Raw genomic sequence first — 18,528 nt, forward strand, 5'->3', positions numbered from 1 at the left:
AAAGTTTCCAAGTGGACTCTGGGTATGACTAGATTATTAGAACCTGTTGATCTGAGAATGCGGGGATTGCTACGCAGCTGCAACATATCTTTCATGTATCCAGGGCCTAAATTATTCAGGGATTTAAATGTCAGTAGGCCGATCTTGAATAGGACCCTCCATTCTATAGGTAGCCAGTGAAGGGAGTGCAGGACTGGCATTATGTGGCAGTGACGGGGTTGGTTGGTTAGCAGTCTGGCAGCAGTATTCTGTATCAGCTGTAGTCGGTACAAGACCTTTTTTGGAAGGCCAGTGTAGAGAGCATTGCAGTAGTCTAGTCGGGATGTGATGAAGGCGTGGACTAAGGTTGGCAGATCTTCTGGGGGTATGAGGTGCTTGATTTTTGCAATGTTCTTCAGGTGAGTAATTATACAATGTTAGAAAAAAAAAAGTAACTGAAAAAAACAATATGAGACTATTTTCTCTGCTACGAAAGCTCTATTAATTATCTGTACTACACAAGAAATTCATTACATCATAATTTTTTTCCCCTTCAGTGTCCCTTTAAATTACAGCTGTATCTTCGAGGACGAGGTGCAAAGAATGGTTAAAGGGTATAAATTCCGGCAAAGCGAGCAACAGCCAATCGCTTCCCTGCCTTCTATTCCGATGGTTCAGATAAGCTCGCCCTTCTATCTGAATAAACGCAGCATAGGGAACCCCATCAACATACGGAGATAAAACCTACAATTGGCTTTCCGTAGAGCAGACATGACACCGCAGTGATGAACGGAACGCGGAATATTGTGGCCACGCACTCCACATCACCCCCATCTAATTCATTCATCCCAACATTCTCTTTTCCAGTTTTATTCTTGAACCTCTCTTGCCAAAGAAGATGCATTCCCGCTCACAAGATAAATTGGACCGAGATGATCCCGATAAAGAGAAAAAGGAGAAAAAGAAGGAGAAGAGGAACAGCAAGCACCAAGAGATATTTGATAAGGAATTCAAAGCCGCAGATATATCATCCCAGCCAGCCGACGCCGTTATCCTTTCAGAGACGGTAAGTTCAGTCGCCGCATAAAGCGCGTATTGTCGCTGGAGAGTTTGTGGATGGCTTGTGATTGGTTGGCTTCAGAGATAGTTCTAGCTCCTGTGCAAATTTGGCCAGTTGAAATTGTCAACAATTGACAACCATTGGCCTGGCTTAGTTCCCCGCTGCATACAACTTGCATGTAATGTGCACTTCAGGATTACGGGCATGTCATTAGTCAAGTCTAGTTACCTGGATGAGTGTGCAGTAAGCTGTGTGAGGGCTTGCCTAGAAAAGTGACGCGACTCCACACTGGGTAACAAGAAAGGCTTGTTTTTTAATCTGTGAACTGCTTAAAGCGGAATATAACCCTGCATTTCAACTTTGCTCTAAAACATTATTTACAGCATATTATATACAAAAAGCATTTTTTTTTTTTACTAGACCAGCATTGGAAGGGTTAAACACAGAGGTTTAAAGTTCCGTGGAGAGATATGCAGAAGTTCAGATTGTTACATTCTATTTAGTTATATGTATCTATTGAGAAATGTTACACACTCTTTGGCTGTCCTCCAGCTCCTTCTCAATCAGAGAGATGAGTCACATTCAACACTTAGATACATTTATGTAAACAAAATGTATCTATGTCAGCTTCGGATGCGTCTGCAGAAATCTCCAGGAACTTTAAAGCTCTGTGTAACCCTTCCAATGCTGGTCTAGTAAAAAAAAAATGCTGGTTGCATATAATATACTGTAAATAATGTTTTAGAGCAAAGTTGAAATGCAGGGTTATATTCCGCTTTAAGGGGTCAGGAGGACACCTAAATATTGTCATGTCATGGGAGGAGGTGATATCCCCGCCGCAGGTCCCCATCTCTGACGTCCCTATGAGGGCAGAGCTATATGAGTCGGTCAAGAGCCAATTTCATTGACTCCTGACCCTGTTATCACTGTAAGCCAATCTCATTGGCTTATGTTGCTTGACCGCATCAGGAGCCAATTAAAGCGGCTTCTGACCGGCGCACAGCAGAGTGAGGGACCTGCGGCGGGGCTAAAACGGCGTGATCGGTGGGAGTGATGGATGATTGCAGCGATTCGTCTGTAAGAGCCGTTTGTCGTGCCAGCAGTCTTTGGTCCTTAAGGGGGCAGAGACTGCTGGTACGGAAGTAGTAAAGGTTAGGCACCATTGGGGGGGTCTTAGGGTTAGGCACCACCAGGGGAGGATTCTGTGTGAGAGTAGGGAGAGGTTAGGTTATAGTCAGGTTCAACATTATAGGTAAATTTACTGATAATGTAATACCGTAATTACATTATTTACCATTTTTGTTATTTAACGTTGCACTTAAATGGTTATTTACCGATATTGCTATTAATATTGTGATTTAACGTCAAGCTTAAATTAGCTTGCAACTTTTTCAAATGTATGCCTAGATTGTACTGATAAAAACAAGATATATATCACTAAGATTGCATAAGTACTTAAAAAGTTACTTCTGTATCAAAATGATACAACTAAAGTGGCAAAAATGTCAGGAACCCTAAGGGGTAAAAACCGTAGAACGCGAACTGGTTAACCTTTATTTATAAACTAACAAATCAACAATGGTGGGGAGATGGCAAGGCAGGGATACATATAGAAGTCCATATGGTGGGGGAGAGGGCCCTACCTATTAGGCTTACAATCTTGGGAGGTTGGGGTGCAGTAGAATGGGGGCGGGGACTAGAGCTATGAAAATAGCGGGTAGGCGTTGGTAAGCAGATGGGTCTTTAAGACCTGCTTCAATAAGTTGAAGGTGGGGTGAGTCTGATGAAAGGAGGGAGTGCCACAGAGTTGGGGCAGCTTTGGGGAAGTCCTGGAGCAGAGTGAACAAGTGATGCAAAGGAGGGGGGCTTGTGAAGAAATAAATATTCAAAAAAATGCACCACCGGGACTCTCACTTGCTACGGGCCCAATAGCAGCAGCTGCTATGGTAATTCCCTATACCATTGCCTGGAAGGACTGTGAGTAATTGTGCCAGGGACAGTTTTAGGATGGATTGCTGCACAGACACGCACTTGGGTACAGCTAAGCAGAGGAAGGAAGTTACAGAGGAACTCCAGTAAAAATAATGTACTAAAAAAAAGTGCTTAATTTTTACAATAATTATGTATAAATTATTGTCAGTGTTTGCCCATTGTAAAATATTTTAAATCCCTGATTTATATTCTGACATTTATTACATGGTGACATTTTTACTGCTGGCAGGTGATGTAGCTGCTGCTTGCTGTTTTGGCAGTTGTAAACAGCTATTTCCCACAATGCAACAGGGTTCAGACAGGAAACTGCCAGGAGTACCTCGGTACTCAAGAGCTTCTTGTGGGAGGGGTTTCACCACAATATCAGCCATACAGCACCCCCTGATGGTCTGTTTGTGAAAAGGAATAGATTTCTCATGTAAAAGGGGGTATCAGCTACTGATTGGGATAAAGTTCAAATCTTGATCGGAGTTTCTTTTTAAGGGGCAGTGAGTAGCGGACAAGCAGCAAGCCCCAACCAATAGTGGCCATTTGTGACAGTCATTGAGCAACCAACTATGCCAGTTCATCAGTGACCTCACAGGGTGTCTGTACAGACTCCAGATTTTAAGCCAAGATAATCAAAAACCATTGTCTTGTGAGCAATGAAAATCGAGCGTCTGTAGCTAAAATGGCCTAACATGTCCCTCTGGAGGCGAGTTTTAGGTGCATGGTTATTATGCATGAGGCAGTTTTGCACGTATGCGGTTTAGCTGGTTGCGTGGTGCCGCCTAGGTACGCGGGTAGTGTTGAGCCGAAATTTTCGAAATTTCGCGTTACTATAATTACGCATGCGAAATTTGCTATTACGATGCGAAATTATGGTAGCGTAATTGCCATTAAAATCGTAATTGAAAATACCGTAAGCGTAATTTTCAACGCGTAATTTTGCGTTTCGTTCATAACGTAATTTCGCGTTAAATCATAATGTAATTTCGGGTTCGCTTAATTTTCGCGAAATTTAGCTTATTTTTTTCGCGTTTTTGTCTGCATGGCGAATTTTGATGCGAAATATCACTACATGGCGAATTTTATAAGCCTAACGCGAAAACGACGCGAAAATTAACGCTTGCAGTAATATGAACTATCGCGAAATTACTTTATGTAACTACGCTTACAAACGGTTGCATGCAAGGCAAACGTAATTTCGCGATACCCACTGTAATGCGAAAATTACGCTTACGCGGAATTTCACGAAGTCCTTCTTCGTTACGATTATGTACTTACGGCCATAATCGTAATTACACTAATTTCGCGAAATCGTAATTAAGTCATTACGCTCATCTCTATACGCGGGTCTCGCACCACGCCTGCTGCGTCCATGCGTTAGGAAGGATGACGTGTTTCCTCCCTGCATAGTGTGCGATTAGGAACCTCCTGGGACTCTTGCTGAGATTACGGTGTAAGAGGTTGAACGCTCCCATTATGTTTCTGTACAATAAATGTCACTCCCCACCCGTGAATGTATGAAGGGTTAGGACATGTCAAGCCTGCTGATTGCATTGTAACGTGTCGTTATTCTAGATAAGCCCGCTAAGGCCTCAGAGACCAAAGAGTCAAGTCCTGAATACCGTGGCCGGCGACAGACGATTATCCGTGTCACCGAATCAACCTTCAGCCCAGCCGCCGCCCGTCACTCCCAGAGCCAAGCTTTCCTTCGGTGAGTCACCGCATGTGTCTGATGTCCTTCATGGATTCTGTATGGCGGAGCGCAGGTGTCTCTCATTCCTTATGCCTTTACCCCGCACTCTAATGCCTGGTATGGTGAGGCTAGGCGCAGGTATCCGATCATTAAACAGTCAGACTTATGTCGGCACAAGAACTTTCTCCAGACCGCAGGGTCACTCAGTGGTCATGCTGAATAATACTGGTGAATTTCTGATGCGTTACCAGAGTTCTTCCTGGTCAGCAGGGGGCGTATCTGGGTAATGTAGCACCTATGGCAAACACTGAAAAAGTAGCCAAGTTCCCCAGATAACAGAATTCATCTGATGTGAGGTCTGAGTAATAGGAAGGTACGGGGGCAGTCCTGGTGGCGCAGCACAGGAGCAGGCATGGTGCTGTGGCGCCCATAGCACAAGCCATGTCTGCACCCCGCTAGATACGCCTCTGCTTGTCAGTAATGCTTGTGTTTCCCCTTAAACTATTCTGTGCTCAGAACTAGTAATGGGCAATGAGATGCAAATAATTTTGAGTAGAGGTAGCATTATCCAAATCTATTCAGCTTGAAAATGACCCTATCAAATTCTGCTGAGCTAAAAATGTCATTGGTCCATTTTCAAGGTGCATAAATTTGCATGATCCTGGTCAATAAGATGCAAATCATTTGAGTTGATGCAGAACTGCCTTGTAAGAATGCAAACGCACAGCCTGCTGAGCAGAAGCCCCAATGTAAGCTACATATACACACTAGGTAACACTTGCCTGTGTATGGAAGCCGATGTCCTGTTCCATTCCTGATAGATTCAATGACTGTGATTGATTCTGTTGGGAATTGATGCCACAGAAATACCCAAGAGATGTGTTGTACCTCTAATAACTAACTGCACTTTGCTAGCTTTCAAAACTCTTAAGTTGCTTCTTCAGTCATGATACAGAACCGCATGTTACAGTACGAGTCTGATCCGGTTCTGTATCATGACTGAAGAAGAAACAGAGTTTGGAAAGCTTGTATAGAATTCTTGTACAGTCATTAAAGGTATCACTTAAAAAAACTTGTCTTCGGATGCTCACCATGAATAACACCAGACCCCACGCAACTATTTGGCCTAAAATCAATGGGATGTATTGATTGTACTACATGGAAAGTTTTGATGCAGACATTCAGATATACTGCGGCAACCGCATAGAGAGTCCGGTATCGGCAACTGATAGTGGATTCGCAAGTAGATAAGATTCTAGGATAAAATACAGTCTGTAAAGATACCAGTGCGCTCTCTACAGTGATCCATATCTGAAAAGAAAGCACAAAGCTCCCATAGCGTAATACTCCAACTGTAACTGATAAAAGGTAAGGTGCGCAGCATGTTAGATCTCCGGGGCACTGGAAGTTTAACTACTTTAAGACCGCCCCACGCCAATTGGCGTCAAGTCCTGGGGCTGCAGTTTCCCCGGGAACGGCCGTGCGCAGGCGCGATCATTCCCTGCCACTTCACGGAACGGAGTTCCGTGATTAGCCTGCTTGTAAATGTAAGGGGAAAGAAAATCCTCTTTGTTTACATGCGTACAGCGCTGCGGTCCCCTGCAGCGCTGTACAAGATCGGCCTCTGATTGGCCGGGGATCGCCATCCTCTCATAGGCTGTTGCCTATGAGAGGCGGAGAGCAGGATGGATTGCCACTGCTCAGTTCTACAGGCGGAGAGAAGGAGAGGGACAGCGGCAATGAGAGCCTCTATGAGGCTAAAGTAAAAAAAAAATTAAAAAGTGACAGTGGCGATCGGACCCCTCCGGCAGCATGTCTCCTGAGGGCCCTTTCACACCAGAGGTATTTTTCTGCGTTTTAACGCCACGGCCGAAGTTGGCGTTTTGCTAGGTAAAAGAAAGTCCATAGACTTTAATTTTACCTTTCACATCTAACTCGGCGTTTTGGAGCGTTGCGTTTCAACGCTCCCAGGAGCTTTTTCAGGGCTGTTAACAGCCGAAGTTGGCTGTTGGCGTTTCAATGATAGTCAATGGAAAACGCCAACTTCAGCGTTTTCAAAGCCTTTTCAAAGCGTTTTACAGCTATCTTGTTCACTTATTTTTATAGAAGAAGAAAAAAAGGACGTTTTCATATGGGCTGTAAAACTCTTTCAAAAGGCTTTGAAAACGCTTTGAAAACGCTATGTATTGGCGTTTAGCAAAAGGCTGACTTTCAGCCTTTTCTACCGCAGCCTCTAGTGTGAAAGAGCCCTAAGGGACAAAAATAGGAATCGGTGGAATCATTCCTGGGCTATCCTTGCTGGCTGGATGACGGCCTAAGCGCTAGATCCACCTGCTGTATGAGGTGGCAGCTATCCGGTGAGCCCGTCTGACTGATTGAGGATTCTGATGTTATGGTCTCTATGTGCTGCTGACCTTTTATCAGTTACAATTGCAGTATTACGCTAGGGGAGCTTTGAGCTTTTCTTTTCAGATATTGATCACTGTGGAGTGCGCACTGGTATCTTTATAGACAAAGTTTTGATGGATGGGGGCGGGACAGGAGCAGCAGTCAATAGCGTTGTAGTGCATCGTGCAGTGTGACACTGCGGTTTGATCGATTTTTTTAAATAGATCCCTGGTGGCAGCACTTATTATGCAATTCAAATAATTCCAAGTTGATGCAGAGTTGTGCTTTAAAATGGACCAAACAAATTCTTCCTCTGACTTCATTTGAATACGTTGTTCCGCTTGCACATTGCATAGATTTGCATCAATTAAATTTATGCATTCTCCTGCATCAGTTCAGAAATATTGACCTTCCCTTGTGTCTATGTGGGGAAAGGGGAGAGTAGGTGTCGCATAGGAAGGAGGAGCCCTGTGACTTTTTTTTTTGCTGGTGGGGGTGGTTCTCATGGTTTGTAGTTAAGGCCCCATTCAGGAACATCTTGGAACTAGGGGTAACCTCAAAAAAAAGTACCTGATGATGGATTGGGGAACCTCACAGCGACGCCTCCTGACGAACTAGGTTCTATTATCCATCTTCCTGCCCGCGGAAATACGGTGCCGCACAAAACGGGTGTGAACAAGAGTTCAATGGCAGCACTTTGAGCAGGAGTCGTCAGGTTCTTAAATATCCAATCCACTGTAATGATTGTTATCGCTGAACATTGCAAGGTGTTGTTTGCCTAAGCGCACGCTTATTCCCACTCCGTGAGTTTGCGGAAACGTTCCCTCATCGCTCAAAATTGCCGTAAGACTGAATAATCACAAGGTGGGTACGAGCCTTTAGGGCTCATTTCCACTGGGGCAATCTGCTGTTTCTCCACATGTTCATTCCGTCGGGGAGACGCAGCCTAATCCAACCAATAAGCTGCCCTCAAATTTTCATGTGGGGGGGGAAAAAAAAAAAGATACCCATATAGATCCCCATAGCAGTGTTTGTCATGACTAGAAAGATTCGGATTTGTTGGCATCACAGCTGTGCCGGCATCGCAAAATGCATGGAAACGGGCCCTAAAACCAGAACATAGGTGTTTTTAGGCATTTGCAGACCACTGCCTGGAGTACCATTGGTCCTGCTGGGCACCATGCCTCTGATTGTGCCCCTCCCCTGAACTTAGCCCCACCTGAAATGAAGCAACACCTCCCACATCAAGCCACACCCCCGGGCGTTTGTGCCTCCTTCTGTCTCCTTGTGCCTTCAGTCCCCTGTGCCAACTCTGCCCCGTGCATCTAGAAATAAATTAAAATGAAATGGTGCCCTAGGCAAGCAACGACTTTGGGCCCACCCTTGAGGGCCACCTAGCTTGTTTGGCAAGATTTGTTGGGGGTCAGCATAAACAAGGCCCCTAGACTCTCTCCAGGCCCTAGGCACCTGCCTAAATTTGCCTTACAGATGCTCTGTGTGCATCCCTCTGTGGCTCCCTCTGTCCCGCTGTGTCCTTTCTATACCCATTTGTGTCTCCCTCAAAGGGTGGTTGGAGGAGGGGTGGTGACACAGGACTTCTTTCCTGGAGTGGCAAAGGCTAGAAACTCCCGTGAACCAGAATACTATGTACAGATCAGGTTTATCGTACTTTGCTACCCCTGTATGCTGTGTGTGATGGATGAGTACAGTGAGACTTACATCATCACAGTCTTTACATACAGCGGTGATCTTATAATCTGGAAAGTGCATTCCTTTTTCTTTATCCCCATTCTGACATGTGCACTGCTCCTGTGTGAATTCCTTAGAAGAGCAACACATAGGATAATCAGATCATTAGAAGAAAGCTGGTGTTTTGTGTGTGTAGCATTCGGAATGCCCGCGGGGCGGCCCTCGGAGCACACGGTTATCTTAGCGGAATGCTTATACGCTGCTTTGCCTAACACACACACACGGAGAAATCACTCTAATTAAGCCCAACGCCTGTGTATAATTTATATACTGGATAAGGCAGCCCTCTGCCACATATCTAACCACTGAACTGCTTTGTCTAGGCATGGAACAAAATGGCGTCTCTGTCGCTGAACCAATGGATGTCCCTCCACCATTGCCAGTGAAAGGAAGTACAGATTATGGCAACGTGATGGACTTCCAGGAGATCATACAGCCTGCCACGCCTCCACCCCACAAGGTAAGTTTTATTTTCATGTCTTGTTGAGTCTTGTGTGTTGAAAGGTTAATTTACCTGTATGACTGCCTTTTGCTGTGGCACTTCATGCTGCAATCCACCCTCCCGATACTTCCTCCTTTACAGATGGAACATCTGCAGTGAAACAGGAAGTATTGGGAGGTTGAAGAGCAGTGGCCAGAGCCAGTCTTACAGATACAGTAACCCTCTCTTATGGTTTCCTCCTCCTAATACTTCCTGCGGAAGTTCCAGCTGTAAAGGAGGAAGTATCAGGAGAGTGGTCATACATGTACATTAAAATATACCACATGTGAAAATATTAACAGAAATGCCTGTCACGCAATTTTCCTTTCTGCCTCCACATTATGCCTAAAAGTCCACTGGGACCCTCTTCTTGGTTGCTGGAGTGAGGTTTTACAGCGCAGGCACTGGCCGGGCTGCGCACGTCCTAAACCAGGCGCCCATGGCCAGGAGCGCTCTACGCATGCGTATGACATCATAAGCATGACGTAGTGATGTCACACGCAAAGCGAACCCAGCCATGGGTGCACGCTGTAGGATGTGCGCAGCCCGGCCGAGCCTGACTCCAGCTCCCTCCTTCAACCCATCGGGTAAGGTTTAGCCTCTGGCAAAACTGCTCGCTCATCCTCATTCATTTGTTCCTCTGTCCACATTATATCCTCTATCATAATTCACAGATTATATTACACTCTCCATAAACAGGGTGAAGTAACAGCATTGAGGTATGAATGAATCTGCAGTAAAATAATAAATTAACAACCGCCTCGATGCAACTTTCACCTCACTTTTATTGCAATGCATGTAATAATAAAAAAAACCTTTAGTGTAGCGTACAAGCATTGAATTTATAAATATCAATACTTACCGTATAAACATTCCTACCATCGTAATTCTGTCATAATTAAATTCACGAATTACAATCCTCTTCCAATGTTAGAGGGAATCTGAAATGAGAGGAATACGGAGTTAAATAATGGTAATCCATGCCAAGCAGCTGCAGCTAAAGCAAATACATTTTTGTGATGCATTAAAGGGGAAATAAAAACTCAAGGATGCTAGCACAATATTGCCTCTTACGATACAGTACATTTATAAGGGGCTTATCTCCTGGCGGACTCAAAGCCCTTCAGGAGGCCACTTGGGGCGCGCTCCACGGGCAACCAGAAGCATTAGGGGGCCTTGCCCAAAGACTCCTTACTGGTCTATGTACTGGCTGGACTCAAAACCATGGTTAAAGGCTCAAACTCCACATCAAAGTGCCATTAAATTATAGTATTAGAGGCGGTGCATCAGCACAGAAGCCAGGCAATCGGCATTGTTAGAGAATTAATTAATTAGGTTGCCCTCGAAACCGTCCTTAAGGTGGCCATACATACATGGATTTCTGCAATGTTGCCGACAGCTCAATCCCTCTCTTTGATCTGAATCTGATCAGGAGGGATTGATGGCAGCTTTAATCTGCCGAGGAGATATGGCAGTAGTAGACATTAGAGCTTGAGCTTCTCTGAGGACAGTTAATGACGTGACTATATACCCGTTTTTAAGCCGACCCGCATATATGCCGAGGTACCTACTTCTCCATCAGAAACCAGTAAAAAGTGACTGACTCGCGTATAAGCTCCTTCCCCAGTATAACCCCATTTAAGGTAGCCAGAGGTGCCCCCAGTACGTCAGCCCCCCTCCTCATAGCTAGATTTGCCCCAAGGATGATAGTCTCGACGCCACGCCACTAGATGGCGTCATAGATAGGAGCAAATTCCTGATCATTGCACCACTGGCATGTTGTTTGCACGCTCCACAAGCCAGGGGACACAGGTAGTCTTGAGCAGTGCACTCTGCACACCATGTTGCAGGGGATAGGGGGGCACGGACACACCAGGGAGCCAACTGGCAAGAGCAGGACCACTAGTGCACAATCCTTACACACCTCTGCCAGTAGCAAAACCTGCTCCACTGACTCGCATATAAGCCGAAGGGGAAACTTTTCATTACATTTTTTTTTGTGCTGAAAAATTAGGCTTATACGCAAGTATATAAGGTATTATTAACCACTTAAGCCCGAAGGGTTGTTTATTTTTTTGCATCTGAGCAACTTTGACCTCCCATTCATTTGCCAATAACTTTATCACTACTCATCACAATGAATTGGTCTATATCTTGTTTTTTCCGCCACCAATTAGGCTTTCTTTGGGTGATACATTTTGCTAAGAATTATTTCATTCCAAATCCATTTTAACAGGAATATTACGAAAGAAATGGAAACATTATTATTTCTCAGTTTTTGGCCATTATAGTTTGAAATTAATACGTGCTACCATAATTAAAACCCATGTATTTTATTTGCCCATTTGTCACGTTTATTACATCATTTAAATTATGTCCCTATCACAATGTATGGCGCCAATATTTTATTTGGAAATAAACGTGCATTTTTTTCAATTTGCGGCCATCACTATTTACAAGCCCATAATTTAAAAAAAATATATTAATATACTCCTTTGACATGCTTATTTAAAAAGTTCAGACCCTTAGGTAACTATTTATGTTGTTTGCTTTTTGATTGTAATTTTTTTTAATATAAATTTTTATTTGGTTAATTTGTGGTGTAGGAGGTAAACAGCTAATTTTGAATGTAAAATAATGCATTTGTTTAATAAAAAAAAAATGTATGTGGGTGTAGTTTTGCTATTTGGCCACAAGATGGCCACAGTCAAAAAGTCCTGGAAGCGTACGATCAGGATTCCAAGACGCATTAGGAGGACGGGAAACTTTTTGTGAATCAGAAAAACAGCAGCCTCTGTTAAGAGGCTGTCGGTTTTTCTGCGGGGGGGGGCTTCAATCAATGAATGGGATGTATAATCCCATTCATTGATCGCTGGGCTAATGGCCAGAGCCCAACTGGTCGAGAATGTTTGTCCAGTTGGGCTTAAGTGGTTAAATATGCTATGGAAAACATTTTTTTTTTTTTATTGCAGAGAAGAGGACTACGGTAAGCAATTTAGTTAATATGATCATTTTATGTAGGCCTTAAATTCAAATTCATGGCTATTTTACAAATTAAATATTGATTTCTATAAAAAAAAAAAAGCTAAAAATAAAAAAAGCAGTTAAAAAATATAAAATCCGTTAACTCATTTTTTTCTTTAGAGCTTAACACAAAATGAGAGAGATTTCTATGCAAATCATTCCCACATGTCTGTAAACACGGGACTATATAATTCTTTAATGTCACCAGGTCCCGGGTCCGCAGGGTTTCCCGTGATAGTGATACAGACACGTGTGTTATGTGAAGGACAGACGGGGGGAGGGGAGCAGGCAGGACAGATGCGCCTTTACATAAGGTTCCCATCTCCCCCGAGGTGTACGCGAGTCAGTGAATCTGCTTAGCAGAGGCACTAATGTGATCTGGCAGAATCGCCACATCTGAAGAGCCTCTGCAACAAGCAAGACACCAAATATATCTACATCTATGGGGAGGAAGGCACATGCTATCTGTAAACCTCAACTGAGAGTTTGGGGGGGGGGGGGGGGGGGGGTGATAACTTAAAGGAACACTAACATTCTTTTTAACTCTTGTTAACTGTATCAAATTCCTTTCCCTCTTAACTGCACGGGCTGAAATCTGACGGGGGGAATTCCCTCACAGTGCATGTGTTAACCCTGTGTGTGAGAGAAAGCTCTCAGCAGCTGTCATCTCTTCATAGGGGATTCTCAGCAAGGCTTTTATTCTTTATAAAGATATTCTCTAAAAAGGATTTAAACGATGCTGGCCAGTCTTCCTGCTCGCTACAGTTTTTTTGGCAGTTGGACAGAGCAACTGCCATTCACTAATTTCTTTTGAAAATAAATAAATCCCTGAGAATCTCCCCATGAAGAGATGGACTAGTTGCGTTGTATCAGATTTCTACTACCTACTGTAAGTGACAGCAGCATAGGAGAAAAGTAATTTATGAAATGTACTTGTTTATTTTTCGCCATCGTGCCCCTTTAACATGAAAAGTCGCAAATGTTTACACAGCTACTTAGACATTATTTGTACATTGCTCATTTTAGAACACTTGGTTTGATAGTGTTCTGAAGCGAGGATAAAGAAAGATCATCGGTCCCGGTAATCTGCTTAGCAGAGGCACTAATGTGATCTGGCAGAATCATCACATCTATAGAGGGTTCTCTGCACCAAGCAAGACGCCACAATATACAGTATCTACATATATCGCACATGTGCAGAAGAGACCGACTGGCGTGACTGAGACAGATTACCGGGACCGATAGCCAGAGAAAGGAAGCACTCCAGAGGATGGCGAGGGACTCAACGGGGCTTATGGGGCTGGAGCAAGCCCCGGGTAAGTATCACATTTTTCTTTATTCTCGTCTCAGGTACACTTTAAAGGACAACTGCAGTGAGAGTTATATGGAGGCTGCCATATTTATTTGCTATTAAACAATACAGATTGCCTGGCTAGCCTGCTGATCCTCTGCTTCTTTATCCATAGACTCTGAACAAGCATGCAGCAGATCAGGTGCACTGACGAGATTAGCTGCATGCTTGTTTCTGATGTGATTCATACACTACTGCCAGGTAAATTGTATTGTTTAAAAGGAAATAAATATGGCAGCCTCCATGTACTTCTCACTTTAAGTTCCCTTTAAAGTGAGAAATTAAATCTAGCATTACTTACCTTGGGCTTCTTCCAGCATCTGTAAGCTGTTTGTTCATCGCCACAGCTACGGTCCTCTCCAGGGTCCCGCTGGCAGTCACTAAGGATTTACGACCTCGGATGGGTAGGCATATTCTGTGCATTTGCGAGAACACGCCCACATCCTGTGGACCTCCTGATTACTTGGACATATGCGCATGCACAGAAGACCCCTGACCCGTCTGGGTCGGCGATCCTAATGAGGCTGCCTGCGGGACCGTGGACAACACCAGAGCTGCTGCAAGGAACACAATTTACTTCTAAGTGCTGGAAGAAGATAAGTAAAGCTAAATTTAATTTCTCCCCTCAGAAGCCCTTTAACCTCCTTAGTGGTAATCACGAGCTACACTAGGGGTAGCCTCCAGGAAGTCCGTGCAGCGGGCGTTCTCACTCACCTCTCTTGCGATCTAGACGCTGGCGGCCATTCCTCTTCCTGTTCACGGAGGCTTTGCATCACCCTGGTGAGATCGCCGACTGACTACAGTGTTACATCGCCACCTGGAGGTCGGAGGGAAAACTGCCGCACTGGATCCCAGGGAGGTGAGTAAGTGCTGGGCTGCTGCAGCCTCTCTCGTGGTATGAGGTTTTTTTTCTCTTGCTTTTAAGGTCTAAAAGCACGTTTTATACCGCTTTTAGACCCTAAAATCAGGAAGGAATCATATTGCCAGGGAGGTTAAGGGAATTTTTTATGTCCATTAAATGCATCTAAAACCTGTACCTTATGGTCTTTGTTGGTTTCTCGTGACGTACTAAAACTTCCTCTCTGTATTACAGCAATTCCCACCTCCTCTGCCAAGCAAGACTCCACCTCCGCCCCCTCCGAAGACCAACAGGAAGCAGGCATCTGTGGATTCAGGAATCATGCAGTAGAGGGGGCTGCTCTTTTCCTCCATACGCAGCTTGCTCCGATCCTCAGCTCTGAATTCGGGCCGCAGAGGATTTAATCTCTCCTTTTTGTGCAATCATCCTAGATATCAGAGGGAAGTCTTTAGTAAAGTGTAGAATAAAAATCCAGTAACACAAAAGGAAAAAAACAGACTTTGTGAGCTACTGAGTTGTGAATACTAATTTATACAGTATAATACTAAGGGGGGCAGTTATAAACAAAGCAAGTAAAAATTATAAAAAAAAAAAAAAAAATCATGGTGGCATTTGCTAATGATGTCATTTCCTGTTTCATGATCTTGTACAGAAGTTTGTATATATGAATTTTTCTCTCTTTTTTTCATTTTAGGCGATTTTAATTTTTTTTATTGTGCTAGATCTTTTTTCTCAGTATCCGCTTCCATTTTTATGCCTTTCTTAGTCAGTGGCCGCTGCTGACAGTATGTAGACAATAGTACAGCGGTGTTCTCTCTCTGTGCCAACCAATAAGAGCAATATTAGGGTGTGTCTTATTGTCATGTGACCATTTGCTGTATGTGTAATCTTTGCCATTCCACTTTATAACCACACTGTAGATTTTGTTATTAATATGATTGACTAAAAAAATAAATAAAAGGTTTTTAAAATAAAAAAGGAGACCTTCAAATTGGAGTGAAGCGGTTTTCTATTTGGACTCTCCGGCACATCGGTGAAAAAGGCTTTCCAGGAAATGGGTTTAAAGGCACTCCGAGCGCCTCTCACGGGTTCTTTATAGAGACTCCGACCAATACTGCAAAGTACTTAAAGATGCAAACCATTCTGTAGCTTGTGCTCTCCTCTTTCATTTGATGTCAGAATAACCGTTCTACACCAAACAGTTTTCATTCGATTTCAATTTAAAAATTGTGGCTGCCATCTTGGCTATTTTATAACTTCCATGTTATCCTTGTCTTCTCTGTTAGAGAAGTGCATCACTGAATGAAGCCGGAAGAGGAAGTGACACGCATGGCCAGGGGCATAACTAGAAATCCCCAGGCCCCCTGCAGAAAAAAACCCGGGACCCCCCCCCCCCCAGGGCATTTTTGGGGGGCAGGAGGGGTCGCAGCATAAGAGGAGAGCATGGCCGCACATCAGTAGGGAGAATGGGCATCCCCCCCCCACCCCGGGCTCGCCTCTCAGCACTCCCCTCCTGCAATCAATAGTGGCAGCGGGGGCAGGCTGAACACACATACCTCCTTCTCGCCGGAGGCCTCCGATCTATAAGAGCTTCATGCTACTTCCCGTTTACACAGGAAGTAACATGAAGCACTTAGTGATCGGAACCTTCGGCATGAATGAGGTATGTGTTCAGCCTGCCACCGCCGCTACCCGCCCGCTGCGACTATTGATTGCAGGAGGGGAGCACTGAGAGGAGAGCCCGAGGTGAGGGAGAGGGGGAAAATGTCCCCCCTCCCCACCAATGTGCGGCCACACTCTCCTCTTATGCTGCGACCCCTCCTGCCCCCCAAAAAGGCCCTGAGCGGGCCCTAGGGAGGCCCCCCTGCCGGGGCAGGGGTCGCATTCTCTATTGTTACGCCCCTGCGCATGACCATTGTAAGAGGCTCCTCCAGAGGGGTCATAGCACGACTTTGTTGGAAGTCGTCTGGCTTAAAGGCATGCCCATGTAAGGTGCTCGGAGTTCCATTAACCACATACATTTGTAAAAAATCTGCATCAAGTCATACATATTGGCATCTTATTTTTGATTTACCATTATTATTATGATTTACCATCTCTACTGAGGATATTGAGAAAATGAAGCACCCATCGATCATCGGTAGGGATGGACAACTAGCTGCAAATAATTATGAGCTGGTACCCACTAGGGTGATTTTGGCAGTGTTTTTGGATCACAAACAGAAAATCTCTGGTGATTCCCACAAAAAAAAAAAGCTATGCTGATGTATCTAAATGGTGGGGGACCCACTAGTGCAAACACTGGCAATCCAGCGCAGGAGACTTGGGCGCAGACGGCGCCACCATAGACCGTAATAGAAATTACAGCTATAGAGGAGCACAGTGAGTAACTTCAGCGCTGTCAGAAGACGCTGCTGAAGTTTCTTTTAAAAACACTATAATTTCCCACCATCTACGTGGACCTGGAGGGGGAATAGTAATTACCATCGCCGGGAACTTGTGCAGCAGCAGGATAAGCCATATACCAGCTGTATGGCCAAGTCTCCCTGCGGCGATTCCTCTGCCCCACTAGTGCGATTGCGATTAGGTTTAATCATTGATCATTTTTAGCTCATTTGGGCACAATGCTATGTATAAAACTGCTGCAAAATCGCTTTGAAACGCAATTAAGTGGTGTGAATTTGGAATTTTAAGTAAAGTCCCGACGTCCACCTTCCGTCCATAGCTCTGCCCCTTAGCAGAAGAGTTCAGAGGCGCTTCTCTGATTGGTCCTAGAGAACCACCTATGACCTCTTCCTTCAGGGGGCGGGGCTACGGACAGAAGCTGGACACCTGTTAAGTATAATAAAGTTTATTTAAAAAACAAAAAAAACCAAAGCTCTAATTGGTAGCGCTGTACAGTCGAATTGTAGAAAATCGCCCTAGGAATTGCTGCACACGGCGCTGGCACCATTTAAAAGCGCTGCAGCGATTTCTAGTGGGTTCCAGCCCTGTGAGTTGATGCAAATGTATGCAGCTCGAAAATGGACTGTGCAACAGTAGAATTTAATCATTCTATGTTGAACCTGCATACATTTGTGTAGAAAATTTGCCTAATTGTGCATCAGCTCTGAGTTATTTGTATATCATTGACCACCTCTCTAGACATCAGTAGACATGGTTAATGAGGTGCTACTAACTCCACCTGGTGTGAAAATGTCATGTGAACTAAATCGGTACAGTACAAATGATTCAACCACTGAACTGTAAGGAATAACATATGACAACATCATTGCAGCACAGAGCATCAAACTGATAACTAAAGTTACACTCCACCCCCCCCCCCCTCCCCTCCCCTCCTACCATAGTGCCAAAACTAGAAAAGACAGGTCAGCCTAGCCCTGGCCGATGTGGGACCAGGACAATGATGTGACTTTATGCCACGAGATTCTAACTCAACCCGACTCTAAAATCTGTTAATATTGAATGCACTAAAATCTATGTTCTAACCCTTTAGCAGCCAAATAACGTTAGACTTTATTTCCCTGCTGCTGGGGAAGTGTGCCTCCCCCAGTCTGGCAAGCTCGCAGCTCTATGCAGAGTAGGTGGGAGGAAGCTTTTATAGTTACCTGTCAGGCTTCTTCTTCCTCCACCGCGGCAGCGATGTAACCCCCGACACGACTTCTCGGTTCTGATCACATGATATGACATGTGATCAGGGTCCAGAGGAGGGTGTCAGCGTTACAGCACCACCCGATGGTGGAAGAGTCTCTTCCATCACCCCCAGGGTTGCTCGTAAATTACGCCAGTGCGAATCTACGCATCGTAGTTCATAGACAAAGTTTAAAAACATTGCGTACGTATTTCCACGTAGTCGTAGTACCCCTATTCGAAGCTTCGCCCGCTATGCGTAGTTGACGTATGTATTGCGAAGTCAACTACGCGTGCGGTAACTGCGTCTATACGGATCATTGCGCATGCGCAC

The 18,528-nt window shown here is 44.6% G+C and overlaps 1 protein-coding gene across 1 annotated transcript in view; it reads left to right on the top strand.

Moving 5' to 3' along the window:
- DOCK1 (dedicator of cytokinesis 1) overlaps window positions 1–15,555 on the top strand; it is a 589,023-nt gene extending 573,468 nt beyond the window's left edge. The window contains exons 48-51 of the mRNA XM_068258876.1: window positions 847–1,045; window positions 4,595–4,730; window positions 9,173–9,309; window positions 14,799–15,555. Of these exons, the coding sequence (XP_068114977.1) occupies window positions 847–1,045; window positions 4,595–4,730; window positions 9,173–9,309; window positions 14,799–14,894 (568 nt within the window). The 3' untranslated portion in view covers window positions 14,895–15,555. The remainder of the gene's footprint in view (window positions 1–846; window positions 1,046–4,594; window positions 4,731–9,172; window positions 9,310–14,798) is intronic.
- Window positions 15,556–18,528: the final 2,973 nt, after the last annotated feature.

Source organism: Hyperolius riggenbachi, chromosome 10 (genome assembly GCF_040937935.1).
Source record: "Hyperolius riggenbachi isolate aHypRig1 chromosome 10, aHypRig1.pri, whole genome shotgun sequence".
Taxonomy (NCBI): Eukaryota; Metazoa; Chordata; class Amphibia; order Anura; family Hyperoliidae; genus Hyperolius; species Hyperolius riggenbachi.